The sequence below is a fragment of the Monocercomonoides exilis genome (genome assembly GCF_001643675.1).
Source record: "Monocercomonoides exilis strain PA203 chromosome Unknown scaffold3-2548433, whole genome shotgun sequence".
NCBI lineage: Eukaryota > Preaxostyla > Oxymonadida > Polymastigidae > Monocercomonoides > Monocercomonoides exilis.
Window position 1 is genome coordinate 2,215,665 of NW_027150548.1, and position 17,586 is coordinate 2,233,250.

At 38.1% G+C, this 17,586-nt stretch overlaps 2 protein-coding genes across 2 annotated transcripts; one reads left to right on the top strand and one right to left on the bottom strand.

The window, feature by feature from the left end:
- Positions 1-5,521: 5,521 nt before the first annotated feature.
- Positions 5,522-6,354, top strand: MONOS_7976 (uncharacterized protein; the record flags this gene model as incomplete). Its single annotated transcript, XM_067878344.1, has 2 exons — positions 5,522-5,640; positions 6,087-6,354. The coding sequence occupies 2 exons, from the start codon at positions 5,522-5,524 to the stop codon at positions 6,352-6,354; spliced, it is 387 nt and encodes a 128-aa protein (XP_067735474.1).
- Positions 6,355-8,758: 2,404 nt separating this feature from the next.
- MONOS_7975 (putative Primary ciliary dyskinesia protein 1) lies at positions 8,759-17,101 on the bottom strand. The gene is made up of 12 exons (XM_067878343.1): positions 16,876-17,101; positions 16,535-16,791; positions 16,330-16,431; positions 16,183-16,274; positions 15,621-16,117; positions 15,203-15,400; positions 14,409-15,058; positions 13,991-14,164; positions 13,356-13,605; positions 12,653-13,123; positions 9,755-12,484; positions 8,759-9,581 (listed from the first exon to the last, which is right to left on the bottom strand). The coding sequence occupies exons 1-12, from the start codon at positions 16,877-16,879 to the stop codon at positions 9,052-9,054; spliced, it is 5,955 nt and encodes a 1,984-aa protein (XP_067735475.1). The 5' UTR covers positions 16,880-17,101; the 3' UTR covers positions 8,759-9,051.
- Positions 17,102-17,586: the final 485 nt, after the last annotated feature.

Genomic DNA, 17,586 nt, shown 5'->3' on the forward strand with positions numbered 1-17,586 from the left:
CTTTTCTCCACCAAACACGCTCTTCATCAAATGCTCCTGTTGTATATGAAGGAACTGAAATCGACAGAAAGAGACCAGGTAGATTGACTTCATTCGATCAAAACAGTCATCGCTTTGAATGGTGCATATGGGAAAATTCAAGTAGTGGATCTTCAGCAGGCGGTGCACTTCATGTTGAACGTGCATATGCAAGTCTCGCAATCACTTCATGTTCGTTTTTCAATTGTTCAACAAGCGATCATGGAGGAGCATTGTATTGTCACAGTTTGTCAAAAATTAATTTTGAAAAATCTAATTTTTCAAATTGTTCTGCATTACATGGAGGAGCGAATTGTGTAGTTAATCCTCTATCCAATTCTGTTTGGACATTCTCGCAAATTAAAGTGGAAACTTGTGAAATAACTGATTGGTGTGGAACTGGCTGGTATTTCAGACTCAATAACATGCCAAATAATGCAAAATTCTTGTTTTCAAGCTGCATGTGTATCGCCAATACTGGTGGTAATTCAGCCGGATCGTTAACATTTTATGACCCTCCAAATAACAAACCAAATCAATTTTCAATCAATGATTGCCAGTTTAAAAACAACAAATTGACAAGTGCATCTTCCACACGCGGAGGAGCTGGACTGTGTTGCACAAACACCTTCACTTGGATGAGCGGATTCAAATTCATCACATTTTGTTTCTTCGATGGAAATACTGCAACAAATGGCAGAGGAAATGATGTGTTTTTCAATGGCAGCAGTATCACCCAATCTCCTTTCCAGCAATGTGGTTCAACAACCCAAGCAAAAAGAATGCAAATTAATAAAACTGCAGATTATCAGACTTTCAATAGCTGACTTACTCTCATTTTTGCTTTCTTTATAATCGCCTCTCCTCTCATTCCTTCTTTTCTCTCTTTTTTCATAACTTTTGATTTCTCCCGTAATTCATCGATTTGTCTTCTTTGTTGTTCTGCTTTTCAATTTTTTTCGCTTCTCAAGCATCTTCCTTTTCTTATCCAAATAATCTCTTTTGTGCTGTTCAACCTTCCTTCTCTTCTCAAATTTTATTTCCAACTCATATTTAAAATCCATTCATCTTCTTCCTTTCTTCCAAAAATATCTTCAATCTTCTCAATCTCATTTCCATCTTGCATGAGCCCTTGATCAAGATTTTCTTTTCTTTCTTTTTCTTATATTTTTTTTGTTATGTTTTCCTTCAGCTGTATAATTTCTCTGTTTCCTTTTCATTTCTCTCTTAATCTCTGATGCAAACGCAGAACGTGAAGAAATTCGATCAGATGAAGTGAATGAAGAAGAAGAAGAAGAAGTTGTGTGAAATGTTGTTGATATATTTGAAGAAGAAGATGATGATGAATGGATTGAATGAGATTATTAATTGTTGAAAATTGAGATGATGAGTATCAATTTTCATCAACGTAGAATTTCATTGAAATTCTCTTCTTCAGGATTTTGTCTTCTTCTGGCAAATAATATCCTTTGAAATTCATAGCAATTTCAATTTGATTCTTTCTCTCTTTCCAACAAAAAATATGAAATATAGGTCAATCTCTTTTTCATTCCATTTCATTCAATTTTTCGCTTCCCCTTCTTTCACAAAAAATCATCTTTCCTCAAACATAATTCTTCGCCAAAGGTTAATGCCAGGCATCTTCATAATATCTCGCATTTCATCTGTCTGTCTGTATTTTTCCTTTCCTGCTTTTCTTCTTCTTCTTCAAAGCCACCTAATCCTTCGCTCTTTCAGCATTCTTAAAAAAAAATAATAATCACTTCAAAAAAATAACAATATCAAACCTTCAGAACCTATTTTTAAGCCAATGCCTATATTTTATCCCGTTGGCACCTGTTTTCCTCCAATTCAATTTCATTATTCCTTTCGTTTTCAAGTGTTTCATCATCTGATTCCCCAACCATCCTTTCCATAAGTCATTTATCCATCAAGTGCATCGATTTCCCTTCCTTCTGAAAAATGTGAAATTCATGCATTCTGCTCAATTCCACCCTCATCATTGAAAAATATCATTGTTTTTCGTCTGAAAATATCATCTCCAATTCCCTTCCCAATCCCTTCACCCTGGGCACTTTCCATATGAATTCGCTCTCCCAACTCCATAGCCACCCTGCACAACGAGATATCCCGCTTTCATTCATTTTCATTCTTTTCCACCTCCTGCCCTGAAAACAACACAAAAAACATCAAAAGGCAAATGTTCATATAAAGAAAATAAATAAAGACCAAACTGAACTTCGACTGCTTTTTGCCAAACACACTCATTTCCACAACAATCATCATTCAAAAAATAAATCAATCTCTTCATTTCAGTCTCAGAATGGTCAAATTGCAGCATGGAATGCATCTCCACAAAATACATCGTGTATCTCACTGGAGGGTCTTCTCAGCCCGTACACATCGTGGTGGATGTGCAGAGGTGTTTTTTCTGTTTTTGGCATGATCATCTCCTTTAATAGTATTCTCAACCATTAAAAGAAGTATTTGATGTTTATTTCATCAACACTATGCATAGGAGGGATATGGAGCAGAGAAGAGAAGGAAGTTTAATTTTTGTGGCAGGGGGTGGATGTTGAGAATTTTATGGAATGTTAATGTTTCAATAGGGGTTTTTGAATGAAAGAAATTTGGAGACAAAGGGATGGAGAAGAGCAGATGGAGATTTATAGAAGAAAATGTAGAAAATATGTAGAGAAGTGGTTGGAGATGATGAAAGAGGGCTTATGGTTGAAAGGAGATATGGAATTTGAAAAAAAGGAAAAGAGGGCAAAAGCGGGAAAGAAGATGAATATTCTGAAGTGTTCAAATGAAAGAGGGGTATTTTTTATGAAAGGAAATGATTTTATGGAAGAGACAGGGAAAGATGAAGAAAAGGAGGGGATTGATATTTTCTGATGATTTCGTGAGCTGAATGGAAGAAGGGAATGGAAAGGAAAGGAAATTGAGAAAAATCAACATTCTCTATTTTTGAGGGGAAAGGAGGGGAAATCGCAAAAAGAAAGTGAATTGACTTTGGAAATATGCAACTTGAGTGATTTCCACAGTCTGTTCGTCACAAATATTGTGATTGAGTTTTTCTAACCAATCTGAAATTTATACATCAAATGAGACATTTTGGCCAATCAACAACTTCATACAAATTATTCTCAACATCATAAATATCGTTCGACTGATTCCGCATTTCTCAACTGCATCTTCTTCTTCCACATCATTTCCTTCTTTTTCATCATCTTCTTCTTCTGATAATCCCCCTTCATTCAATTAACCATCTTCCTCATTTTTCAATTTGCAAACACAAAATTCGCCTTCTCACAATTCACTTGCTTATTCAGCGACAAGCATGCCTGTTATGAACCGCATGGCCAAAAACACACAAAATCTACTTCAGTCACATATTGCTTCTTCTTCTTTAACTTCAATTTCTTCTTCTTCTTCTTTGACCTCGTTCTTCCTCATACGTTCGCACATTCACACAGCATCTATCTTCATTTCAAAATTTGTGATCCTTCTTTTCTTCTTCAACGCCTTCTTCAGTGAACAACAAAAAATTGTCATTTCCATTTCATTCAGCTCCTGTCAAATTCAGGGCCAAGTGTCATCTTTCATTCTTACTCAGAAATACGAAAGAAATATTTATTCAAATAATGAATGTCAGCAGAAATTATGATACAACGAAATGGAAGTAACTTTTAGAGGAGAATAGGCTATTAGCAGCGCAAAATAAAAAAAAAAGTGAGGTTGATTTTTCCCTTTTTCATTTGGAAGTTGAAAGAATTCACAGAAATTATAAAGAACATGGCAAAAGTGATATTTGGAATGAACGAGTTCCGAAATTAACCTTCGATTGATTTTGCAAACTCAACCACAGCGAATTGTTGGAAATGAAACAATGAGGAAGAAAAACAATATTGAAGAAAAAGCATATTTGAAGACAAATTGCATGAGATTCTTGCTCCAATTGGATACAATTTAGATGGAATGAGAAAGTTAAGGAAAGTTTAATCTGAAGAAAATTGCCAGATGTGATTGAAGAAATGCTATTTAAAGAAAGGAAAACGGAAGATTCCTAAAAGCAACAGCAGAATTTGCATTTGATGAAAAGGAGAAATTAGATGAGGAAATTTCAAAGAAATGTGTTTTATGCGATCCGATGTTAGACTTCTCGAAAGAAAAGTGACGATATGTTCTCGTGTTGAAAAGAAGATGAAAGCTGATGGATATTTCTATGATATGGAAAATGGTCAAAAATGAGAAAATGGAATAAAGAATAAAGAAATAAGATAAAGGTTATTGTTTTCAGTGATTTTTTGTATCAACCGCGCTGAAAGAAAGTGTTTGAGTGGGAACAAATGCTGAGGTGAGGAGGGTGAGAGAGGCGTCTTGGGGATCTGTCATGCGAACAAGAGCGAATTCTATTGTTTTGCATGGACTGAGTTGTGTGATTCCGCAGAGATCGGTGTTTGCTCCATTATTTGACACGATTTTGAATGTTGTTATGAGAGGAAGCCATCTGTTGAACTCAACATCATCAGCAGTTCCTTGATTCCACACTCTTTTTGATTCTGTTGTTGATCCACATTGATTGAATGGGGATTGGATGATGCTACTGCCATTGAAAAACACATCGTTTCCTCTGCCATTTTTGGCAGTGTTGCCATCGAAGAAGCAAAATGTGATGAATTTTATTCCATTCATCCAGGAATAAGTTGAATAGAAGAAAATGGCAGCGCCTCCATAATTAGTTGAAGTTGATATCAATTTGTTGTTTATGAACTGACATTCATCAATCAAAAATTGACTAGGTTTGTTACTTGGAGGATAACGAAATGTTAAGGAGCCAGCAGAATCGTTACCAGAATTTGAGATGCACTTGCATTTGATGAACAAGAATTGAGCACTTGTTGGTGTACTTCCCATGTTAAAATACCAACCAGTTCCACACCAGTTTGTGATTGAGCAATTTTCCACTTTGTTTTCTGAGAATGAATAAACGGAATTTGACTGTGGAGTATATATTACAACAGCACCTCCATGAACTGCTGAACAACTTGTGAAATTCGATTTTGTGATGCTGATTTGTAATAAATATTGACAGAATATTGCTCCTCCTTCACCATTGCTTGATGTACATTTGTTGAATGAACAAGAAACTATTGTGAGATTTGCATTTGTGCAGTTAACATAAAGTGCACCACCCCAGGCACTTCCACCTTTTGAATCATTCCATTCGCACCATTCAAATTGATAGCTGTTCAAATCAGTAAATGGCAAACGACTTAATTCCTTTTTTTGAGTTTCGGATCCGTTATATCTTACAACATCATTAGAGGAAGAACGTGTTTGGTGGAGAAAAGAAGCATTGAATGCAGAGAGAGAAGTGAATGGGTTGTTGAGGTTGGGGAGGATGGCGCCATCGATGGGGTTGTGAGTGTGGAGGAAGATGGTTGAGTGGATGGAGAGAGATGAGTGAAGGGAGAAAGAGGGGATTGTATTGAAGTTGATGTTGGTGGCTGTGGAAGAAGAGGAAGAAGTGGTTGAGAGGAAAGGATGGAGTGAGTGGGAGGGAAGGGATGGAAGAGATCGAGGGGATTGGGGAGAGGAGATGTTGGAGAAGAGGGTGTTTGAGAGATGGAGATTGAGATGGATTTGGAGGTGGGGATGGGATTGGTGATAGATATGGAAAGGGGAAGGGGAAGAGGAAATGGAAGGGGAAAGGGAAGGGGAAGAGAAAGAAAAAGAAGAGGATGGAGATGAGGATGAGAAAGATGAAGGAGAAGGGGAAAGAGATGGAGAAGGAGATGGAGAAGGGGAAGAGAGGGAAGAAGGAGAAAAAAGGAAGGGCTGGATGAGGGAGATGAAGGAGGAGAAAGAGGAGTGAGAGATGGAGAAGGAGGCAGGGATTGGGGAGTGGGCATTATGGAGGAGATTGTTTGGGGTGGAGAAGAGGGGGAAGGAGAAGATGGCAGGTTGGTGGGTGGCGAGGGAGAAGTTTGTGAGGGCGATGGAGGCATGGGCAGAGAGGAAGAGGGGGCATTGTTGGTGGTGGTGGTTGTTGTTGAGTGAAGGCGGGTGGATGGTGCAAGTGGAGGAGCAGATGGATGCAGCAGAGTGGTGTTGGGCAGTGAGGAGTGGGCAACCAGCGAGGGGGATGATGTTGAGATGGGTCACACACAAGGAGGTGTTGATGAGGGCGAGGCTTGTCTGAGCACCACAGATGTGATTTCCCGATGCATGTTCCACCTTGTGTGGGCGAGCGCCTCTGATGATGCTGTTTGCGATGTTCTCTTCATGAATGAGATTTATGGTGAGGAATGCGACGAGTATCTGAGCTAATAATGTGATCCTAATCATTTTCAAACTGTGATGCAATTTGATTGGAATGAATATGAATGAAACCTTAATTGGTGGAGAGGGGAGAAATGCAATGTGAAGGGAAAATCGAAGAGGAAATCTTATGAATCGTTGATTATAATCTGAAATATCTGCTTTTGTGCATGTGGATATCAATATATGTCTTGTTTGCATTCGTTTCTCTCGTGTGCGCTCAATTTTTTATTCGGAAATTAAATAGATTTTTTTTTTTTGAAACAATTATTTTTCAGCTGAAGAATTGACATTGATGAATAACTTGATGATTTATTTTCATGAAAGATTTAATTTCGATTTTGCAGATAATGCCCCAACAATCTCCTCTATTAACTTGAGAAATGGTTGAAATGTATGTTATTGGAAATGGGGAAATCTGAAAAAAATATTAGCATCTCAAATAAATACACAATGTTTCGAATTACAACCAATGACTGACAAACAACAGTTGGTGATTTTAAAAAATATATATATTTTAATCAAAAAAACAATAATCCACCGAAACATTTTTTTTTCTTTTTCTAAAATACACAAATTTGATAATTAATCTGTGAAATACAAAATTCAACTTTGTTATTAATGAATACCAAAAAAAAGGAAAACAAGTGTGTGAGAAAAAAATAACATTTATAATGAATTATGAATAAACGAACAACGAAATGCATTTGTGGTGCTTCAAATATCTGAGGAGCTTTCGAAACAGTTGAGTCTATTATCACACATATTATTATTCAAAAGTGATTTTCTCAAAAAATCTTATTAGAATTTCTTTTATGAATAAATTTTCTGAGAAAATCAGTTTTGTTTTGGTTGAATGTCAGAAACGGAGTTTGATTTCATGCATTGATAATACTCGTGAAATTGATGAAAATTTTAAGTTTCTTCTTCAATTTTTTAAAAAACAAACCTGAGAACAATATTTCTTTCAATAAACATTCACTTTTTCATCCCAAATGAAATTCTGAAATAAATGAGATAATTGGAGATTATTGGAGATTATTTTTGAAATCATAACTTTTTTCGATGTGAGTATTTTCACTTCAATAATTGTTCTTCATATTAATAATTCGATAACTGTTTTTTTACCTTTTAATAAATAAATTTGTTGAACTTATCTTTCAAAATTATTCAAACCCAGTATTTTTTTCAGAAAAATCACTTTGAAATGAATTGGTTTTTGGCTGAGTGTCAGAAAGTGATGAAAATTTTCATTCAGTCAATATTTGAAAAAAGGATGAGAAATTGAACCTCTGTTAATACTATTTGTCATTGAACAAGAAAATTTTTTATTTTTTAAAAAAAAATCATCATAAAGGAAATCGGATTATTTTCATATGGGACAAAATATTTGACTTCATGCATTTTCATTGAAAAATTACGCATCTCAGATGATTTTTTTGTGATCAAAATTTTTTGAAATAAATAGGTTTATTCTTTGAAATACGTTTAAGGCAGCTAAACATAATGTTATTATATCAATGATGTTTATTTTCAAATGTGAAAATGAAATTTATTTTGAAATCTGAGAAATGGAAATAAAGTTATGAGTGAAGCAATTTTTCAATGTCTTGTGCAAAAAAAGCAAGAAAGTTCGTTTATTCCAGCATATGAGAGATTATTTTTGAAATCATAACTTTTTTCCGGGATGTTGATTTTTCAAAGTTTGTTTGTCTTTGGGAAGTGATTTTGAATTCAAATGATAAATTCATTTCAACTGTTTAAAAAACAAATGTTTTAACCAAATGAGAGAAAATACTATCTTTCAAGCTTTTTTTTGCAAAAAGCACAAATTAATTGTTTCGCTCATAACTTTATTTCCTTTTCTTTGATTTCAAAATAAATTTGATTTTCATATCCGAAAGCAGGCATTGTTGGAATCATAACATTAAGTTTTTCAAGATTCACGAATGTCAAAAAATGGAATCATTTTTATTGTGTTTTTTGTTCTCAAAAAGTCAATGAAAAGTGTATAACCCTTCAATAAAAAAGCCTGTAGCACAATATTTTGCCCTAAATCAATATACAAACAAAAAATATTTTGTTAATGAAAATTTGAATTTTTATTTCATTTTCTCAAATAACAAATATCAAGAAAAATTAGTTGAACACGATTATAACATCTTAAGAAAAGCTAAATTATAACAACTTTCACAAAATTATAGAAAAATTAGGGTTGCAATGTTCTCTCTTTCAAAAAGATAATTCAAAATGAAAAGAATTATTTTTGGAATATGTATTTTCAACATACAGAATTATTTGTATTCTGTCACCAATTATAAATAATGAACTTTTATATTGATTTATTTATATATTCATTTTTTTTAAAAGTGTTTTTCACATAATTTCTCAAACATTTTAATTCTTTTGAACATTTGTTTATTGGAAAGTCTTTTATTATTTTGTTTGATTTTTGAAAATAAGGGATTCAATTTAAAAAAAAACTTCAACAAAAAAATAGATTAATGAATTTCTTTGACTGCGCTCATGACGTACGTCTATTTTTTTGTATTTATAAAATGCATCCATATTTCAACATGCGCTAGCCATCCAAAAAGAAATGAGGAAAGTTTGAATTTTCATTTTTAAAATTTTTTTAAACAAAATATTTGATTGTAAAATTTAAAGAACAATTTGAACAATTCGAACACAAAAATTAAAGAAAACTCAAGATATAGCAGCATTTTCAACAGCATCTGCAAACGAGGCATATATCCTCTTTCGCCTGCTCTGCTCAGAAAGCGCCTTCGCATTTAGCGCTGTCCATTTCGGGATAACTGCACAAGGCGTATAGAAATCGGCTGGCGACATCGCAAGAATCGTGTGAGGTTGAGCTGTGCCAGATTCCTCAGAAGCAGCAGAAGTCGAAGATGTACGAAAGCTGCTCTGTTCTTGCTCCGCCATGGTGCGCGACTTGGCAATGCTTGCAGGACTTCGCGGGTCAAACACGACTGTTCTCGGCGGCTCTCCAGTGCAGAGAAGTGAAGACCACGAAGACGACAGACAAGTCTGCTGGCTGCTGTGCTGTGTGGAGTGTTCGGGAAAGGCGTCCAGAAGGAACGATGCAGCCGCTGACTCACAAGGAGTGCGGGAAGACGACACCTGAGAAGCTTTTCGAGTTGAAGGGTTGGAGCGGAAGAAGTGCAGCCGACGGGCAATGAGATGCTCGTTGGACAGACACTGTGTGAAATGGACATCTGGAACAGCCAAATGATACACACCCAACAACAGTGAATGAATTGAATAAATAAATAATTTATATCAAACAAAAATCAATTATTGCCAAATTGAAATATTCATTTGATATATTTAACAAACAATTTTTCGAATAAACCATTTATTCACAAAAAGAAAAAATAAAATTGCAAACCTCTTTTCAATTCTTCGTCACTCTCAGGCACAATCGTCCATTTTCTGTGAACAGCCGCCAAGTCAGGCACATCCGGTGTCACGTCATCCACTCCCGCGTCTGCTGCTGCCAGCACAATGTTCGCATCTTTCACTTCCTCAACATTCCCCATGTCTGCTCCATCAATCCCGCTCAGAGGTGCTGCCAGAAGCCCCACACCCATCTCTCCCTGCTTCTTGTCCCATCCATCTCTACCTCTACCTCCACTGCCTCCACCTCTTCCTTCTTGCACACCAACCTTCCCACTAAAATAGCTTCCGCTCGTTTGTGTCAGTGCTGATGATCCCATCGCAGAGAACACCGAACACATCGATGGCATCAGTCGCATACACTGCATCACCCTTGTCCAGCACTTATCATGCACAGCGGATGTGTGCAGCTCAACAATAGATGCAGATGGAAGCTGTTCCAACTCTTTCATCCTTTCTTTCCCTTCACCCACAAGAAACCCTCTTATCCCATCTTTCCTTGTCTTTCCTTTCCCCTCTGTCCTTCCTCCTCCTCCTGCCCAAGTTCCATTCTTCATTGATGCTCCTCCTTGCCCAGATAATGATCCAGACATTTGTGGTCCAAATTCCCATGAGCCATTCAATCCTCCGCCCATCCTATCTCCTCTTCTTCTTCCCTTCCCTCTCCTTCCCCAAACACTTCCGTCTGCTTCATTCTTCCCCATCATACCGGCCTTCAACAACTCCCTTCGTCTCTCTTCTCTCCCTCTCCCCAAAACCACCTCCACAATCTTCTCTCTTTCTCTCTCTCTTGCCTCCCTTCTTCCTTCTCCCCTTTCCTCCATCCAACCAATTCCCGCTAGCTGCCCACTCATCATCATCACTCCTCCCCACATTCTTGTCGAAAGCATTCCCATTCCGAAACCCGACTGACCAAACCGACTCAAATTCTGAATCGATCCTCCAAGTGGAGCAGCATAGTTGCCAATCGCATCCCAAATGCTCCTATTCTCTCTTGCATTCCCATGCGACATCAAATGATCTGCTCCCCGCACTAAAAGCGCTGTCGATGATGGCCCACAGCCAGCCCCATCCCTTGCACCACATGGAGTCCCTGCCCACAGAACTGATGATTTCGTGAAAAGAGACCCTGGACGCGCAACATGAGGAATATCCGATGGAAGCACTTGTCCCTTTCTGCATTCCTCAAGACAATTCGCTGGAAGAAGCGTCAGCGCAAATGGAATTTCATTCCCCATCTTTGAAACAGCTGCTCCAATACTGCAAATCTGCTCCTTGTCATTTTCCTTTTCCTTTCCAATTTTTTCCTTCTTTGCTTTTTCTTTTTCCTCCTTCTCCTTCTCCCGTGTCTCCTCTTTCTTCGTACGCACCACTTGTCGAGTAATCTGCTCTGCTGGCGTGAAGATAGCTGACAGCCCCTGCGAGTTTGGCAGATCCACGGAAATTGCGCTGTTCACAAACGCCCCAGGTGATGGAGCTATCCGCGGCAGCATCTGCTGCTTCGACACCTGCCCTGCCTCCACCCCGAGAAACTTCGCACCAAACACAGAGAATGTGGATGCTGAGGCTGTGGATGCTGTCGAGCCCGACACAACAGAAAGCGTAGATGTGGTCACCGGAAGAGCAAGCCCGCCAATCGACTGCCCCTTTTTCGACGAGACAGACGAGCCCACTTTCGGGAATGAAAACGGCACAATGTTCTCCAGCGAAAGCCCCCACCCAAAGTTCTCGATGCCTCCTGACAGCTGTTCCACATTCCCCCTGCCTTCTCCTCTCTCCCCTTCTTTTCCCTCCTCCCCGCTCTTCTTCCCGTTCATCCACCTCTGATGATCCTTCTCAATGAACCCCCGCACACTCTGCTTGTCTCCCCCTGCAGCGCTGATCATCCTGTACATCTTCTCTAGCCTCTTTGCACATCGCATTTGAACAATCACAGTGTTTGCTGCTCCTCTGAACCGCCGCAAAGCACTCTGCCGCAGCTGCCACGCACTCGACTGTGTCAGCTCAAACTCAGGTATTTCTGAAGGGTTGATAAAATCTGCAAACTTTGATTTTTGTTGTGTTGCTGATGAAGTGTTATTGTCTGCCTCTTCTGCATTAACTCTATTTCCATCCATTCCTTGTGATTCATAATCTGGCTGATTATTGTGCTTTGCTTGTGCTGGCACTTTCACTTTTGTTTGCATCAGCTCTGACCTTAACAGCGCCTCCCAGTTCCTCCTCAGCATCTCCACAGGCACAGTTGGTATTTCACTGATATCTCCTGCATCTTTTCTGTTCAGCACTTCTCTTCTCTTCTCCGTCATCAGATTTATTGGATTCCCTTCTTCATCCACTCCATCTGCATTCTTCTTGCCTTTAAATGCTTCAATACTTGCTCCATTCGCAATGAGCTTCCTCTTCTCCTCTTCCTCCTGCAGCCTCGCCTTCTCCTTCTCTTCCTCCTCTTTCTCTATCCCTTTCCACTCTCTCTCCACTTCTGTGGCTCTGCAGTTCCGCATCCTGTTCACAACGCCATTACGCTTCTCCTTCCTCAGTCTGTCGTGCAGTGCATAAAGAATCTCACTCGATGTGATCATTTCTCTTCCAATCTCTGGCTCGTCCGTGAATGTCACATCCATCTGCTTTTGCCGCTGTTTTTCCTCATTCACAATTGATATGAACGCCATCTCGCTGATCTGCCTTTTCTCAGGCTGCGTAAACACAAGCGTCTCAAAGCGATCTTCAATGAAAAGAAATGGGAATAAATATGAACCAAAGAAAAATATATGAATAAAAGGGAATTAAATATAAATTTCAAAAAATAAAGAACAAAAAAGACAATAAAAATTGTCAATTTTTTTTTTTTTTTTTTTTTTTTTTTTTTTTTTTTGGGTTTCCAACTCCAAACCTCTTAGGTCTTTCGAAGAAGCAGAATTTCCATTTCTCGAAGGAGAAAGCGACCTGCTTCTTCCTTTCCCTTTGGCTCTTCGTGTGTCCATTCCACACGCAATTCCCTGCAGCTTCCACTTCAACTCCATGTCTTCTTCATCTTCGCTATCCAACTCCTCTTCCCCTTCCTCATTCTCTTTCTCTTCGTTTCCCTTCTTGAAGCTCTCAAAATAGTCTGTGTTGCTGTCGTCAAAGCTTCGTGTCCTCTCTTTCGTGCTCAAGCCAAACTTCCTCAGTGTCCTTCCTCTTCTCCTCCCTCCATTCCTCTGTGTGCTGGCAAGCCCATACTCTCCCTCTGCTTTCGACTCAGCGATTCTTCTGTTCCTTTCTGATGCTCTTTTGTTCTTCTCTTCGATTGCACTGTGAAGATCTCTCACTCGCAGCTTCCCTTTCTCCTGCAGCAGCACATCTACTACACCGTGTGAAGTGTCTGATAATGAGAAAGAGAAGAGGAAGAAGAGGAGGAAGAAGAAGGTGAAGAAGAAGAAGATGATGATGAAGATGAAGATGAAGAAAAAGAAAAGGAAATGAGGAAGAAGATGAAGAAGAGGAAGCAAAGGGGAAAAGAAAAAATTATTGTTATTTTTTTTTTTAAAGAAAAAATAGAAACGTATATTTAAAAAAAGAGCGATGAACAAATAACCAAAAAACATCTAACAAACTCAACTTCCCCAGATCGACCTGATAACCGTCCGTAGTTCTGTCGTGGAACTTCTGCAGCTTCTCCTTCCTTCTCATCCTCTCCTTCTCGTTCTTTTCTTGCTGCATTCGAATCTCATCTTCCGAGAGAACTGCGCCAGGCACGCCAGAAAGGGCAGCAGAGACGACAGAGGCAGCAGTCGGAGGGAAAGCAGAGAAGGAGCGTGTGGTGGAGGTGTGGTCGAAGTCAGAGGGGAGAGTGGAGGTGTAGCCCTGGTGAAGGAGAGAGAGAGAGAGAGAGAGAGAGAGAGAGAGAGAGAGAGAAAATAAAGAATGAGGAAAAGAAGAACAATTTGAAGAAGAAGAAGAAGAAGAAGAAGATAGTGATGTAGAGATATGAAAAGAAAATGGTATTAAAGTCAAGATAGATGCATGAAATGAAAGAGAAGATAATCATTGAACGAAATTCACCATTTAATGCAAATTGTTTCAAAATAAATGCAAAAATATAAAAACACTTTAAAAAAGAACTCAAAAAGTGTAATGAAACAACGATCACATTACAAAATTCTTTTCTTTCTCTTTCTCTTTCTCTCTCTCAATAAAACAAACAAACAAATAAATAAATAAAATACTTAATTCATCCTTTCTATCAAACCTGTCTTTCTCTCTTAACCCCATCGATTGTATACTCCCATCTTCCTTTTGTCCTTTCTTTCTCTTCCACCCTCTCGTTGTACTTCAAATCTCTCAAAAGCATCTCGGCATCTGCAATTGGATCCTTCGAATGAAGCTGCTTGCTCAGTGTGGCGATCGCTTCGGGTGAAAAATCCTGAGAGGGAAGAATGAGAGAAGGGAAGGGAAGGGAAGGGAAGTGAAAGGAAGGGAATGGAAGAGAAAGAATGAAATGGATGATGTTTCATTTATAAACACACAAAGAAAGAAAGAAAGATGATCATAAGAATATGAAATAATAATTAAAAAATGATATAATTAAAAGAAATAATCGAAAATACAAAAGCATAATAACGAATAAACATCAACTCCATGACTTCACTAAACAGAAATAGCACAACCTTCAGCTTGTCCACGTTCCGAGCAGCCAATGCTCTCTGCATCTTCGAATTCATCAGCATCGTTGCCGTCTGCACAATTGGATCATTCTCATCCACACTCACACTCACACTCACATCTCCATTTCTGTTGATTTCACTTCCTTCTTCTCTTTCTCTTCTTTCTCCTTCTCTTTCTCCTTCTCCTCTTCCTTCTCTTCCAGATACACTTCCCATTGTCATCCCTCTCTCTTTCGCCTGTCTCACAGCAGAAAGAGGTGGAAGCACCATTCTTCTGCTTCTTCCGCCTCCGCCAGCAGATGAAGCTCTTATTTGAGAAGAAGAAGAAGAAGAAGAAATATCAGAAAATGTATTGAAATTGGTATTATTGTTCTTCAGTCTGTCAGTTGCCTCCCACACAATCTCATCTGAATCATCAGAAGCAAACGGGTTGGTGAAGCGAGGAGTGAATTGGGTTTGATTTTGACTCAAATTTTGTGTTTGTGTTTGTGTTTGGCCTTGGAAGAGAGGGAAGTCTCGGCCAACAGGACGGCCTGGAGTGAATGTGGAAGAAGAAGAAGAAGAAGAAGAGGAGGAGGAGGAGGAAGGAGAAGAAGGACGACGAAGAGCTGGGAGTTGTTGTCTTGAGGCTGATGATGGACGTTGTGATTCTTCTTCAATGAAATGTCAATGTTATGTTGAAATGGATAAATAAACAAAGAAGAAGAAGAAAGAAGGAAATAAATAAATCAATAAAAAATAAATAAATATCAAAACATTGTCAAAAAAAAAAAAACCAAATCTATTCAAAAGCATACGACGTAATGTTCCATCGACACTTTGAGCAAGCGGGCGCAGGCGAGCGGTGTGTGTGGGTGAAATGCCGTAGAAGAGAGAAGTGGGAGGGGTGGAGAGGAGCCTGGCAGTGGAGGAAGGAGACATCGGGGTGAGCTGGGAAGAGCGGGAGGTGATTGGCTGAAGAGAGGAGGAGGATGGAGTTGGGTTGGATAAAGTGACTGAGAAGAGGTGAAGGAAGGATATGAGAGGAGGAGGAGGAATAGATAAATGAAAGTAATAGAAGAGAGGAAGAAATAAATGAAATAATGCATTATGTTTCAAAATATAAATAAAAAAAAAGAAAGAAAAAGAAAAATACAGTTCAATTCCATCTCTCAAAGCATTTAACACATTATTCACATTTTACATCAATCACAAAAATTCAAATCATCTCCAAACCTCCGCTCAAGTTCGGCCTCCTGACCTTCATAGCAGTCGCAGGTGTCTTTGACGATCTGCTCATCGTCATCTGCATCTGTGTTGTCGCCATCGACGTGAATGTGTCACCTCCCTTCCCTTCACCTGCCCCTCTCATTTTTCCTCCCCGCATCGTCCCAAACACAAACGGGATATGCCGCTGCTCTCTCATATCGGCTGCCGCCTCGCTCATGCTGTCCTTCGCTAGCAGAGCTTCTCTTAAAAGCCCAACTTCTGCTGAGCCGTGCACTTCAAACGAATGCGGCTCAAAGCCAAACTGGCTCATGTCCAGGCTGAACTGCGCGGACGCGGTCGACGAGCTGGTCGGCAAGTACTTCACTTTGATCTCCACATACCCTTCGCCTGGGATTGTTCCTTCGGTCGGAGAAATATCGATGTCTGCATGCGGTCTGACTGAAGTGATGGAATAATCAAAAGAAACTGGCAGCTCATTTACAAGGCGGTATGATTTGAAAAGCCTAAATTTTTTTTATAAATATCGCAAATACCGTCGAACCAAAAAAGAATATGGTGAAAAACATACTTTTCCCCCAGTGGACAGATGCCAAAATCGATTATGCGTGGAAGTAACTGTCCAGTAAATACTGGATATGCATGTATTGGTACGTGAAATGCCTATTGACAATTAAAAACATAAATAAAATAGTTACAGAAAACTTGCAATGCAAACATCCACAGGTGTTCTTATCTTAATTTGATCCATAAAATATCGAAATTCTGTTGGTAAAAATGAAACAGTCACAGTTACCCCAAGCTCAGGAGGCAAATACTCCTTTTTTCCAAATGTAAATTGAAGGGTTCATCAAATATCGCGAAACAAAGAGTTAGATTCGAAAATAAAGAAAAATGCAAATATTTGATAAAATAGTTAAAACCTTTTTTGTATATTTTATTGAAAAAAATCTCGTTTCTGGTTGCAAAATATCAAAGCGAATATTGCTTTGACTTTTGTTTGATACAACAAATTTTAAGGTCATAGCCTCATTCAAGCGATCAATTTTGAAATGAAGAGTTTTCGGCTGAACGAGAAGTGCATCGCTTTCAGATTGCCGTGAGTAATCATAAAGATCTAATGGATTGAGAACGTTTGAGTGAATTGCAGAGTAAGAATTTATTTGGGCCATGAAATACTCTTTAAAAATCACCAAACGGAATAAAACCATTATATCATTTTAAATAAATTTTTTATTTATTTAAAAAAAAAGAAAAATTTAACCCATCTTTAAACTATCTGTTATAATAACACATAAATGTGATAAAATAATTCTCGAAACATTTACAAAAAAACTTATTATTCATAGAAAAAGTTTCCTCAAAAAATTTGTAACATCAATAAAAATATCTCGCACTCAATCTCAAACAATAACCAGACATAAAAAATTACATAATTTCAAGTTCGAAGAAAAGAAACTTGAAATTTTCACAAAACACTTTTATTCACGAAAAAGGGTTAACATTGTCTGGTCATTCTGAGAGAATGTTTTCATTCTGTAAAAGTATTCCAATAAAAGTTGAAAAAAATAAATGATAATAAATTCATCTAAAAAACATCAATAACACAATAAAACTAAAACAAATTTGCTAAACATAATCAAAATGTCAAAAAAAACTCGAATTTATTGCTCCTTTGCTTCGCAGATTTTTTGGAAATTATCAAATTCTTTGCTAACATCAAAATAACATGAAAACTTAATGCTTTCTAGGAAAAGAAGTTCTGAACTATTGATGTCTGAAAGTGGAACACCAACAACAGTGCTCCACCATTTATTTGTAAGAGGTTGATCTCTCTCAAGTTTTAGTGAAACCAAGAGAGACATTGCAACAAGAGTACCAACGGTTTTGAATGTCACAATTCCCGGCGCTAAATTATCAGAATCAAGCAAATTATGTAGAAGAGATACTGCGCAACACAATTCCAATGAATCAA

Coding starts and splice junctions, on each gene's coding strand:
- MONOS_7975 (XM_067878343.1), bottom strand. Junction 16,118..16,182: donor ATCTGTCCACTGGGGGAAAA/GTATGTTTTTCA, acceptor AAAAAAATTTAG/GCTTTTCAAATCATACCGCC. Junction 15,401..15,620: donor GAGGCCGAACTTGAGCGGAG/GTTTGGAGATGA, acceptor ACCTCTTCTCAG/TCACTTTATCCAACCCAACT.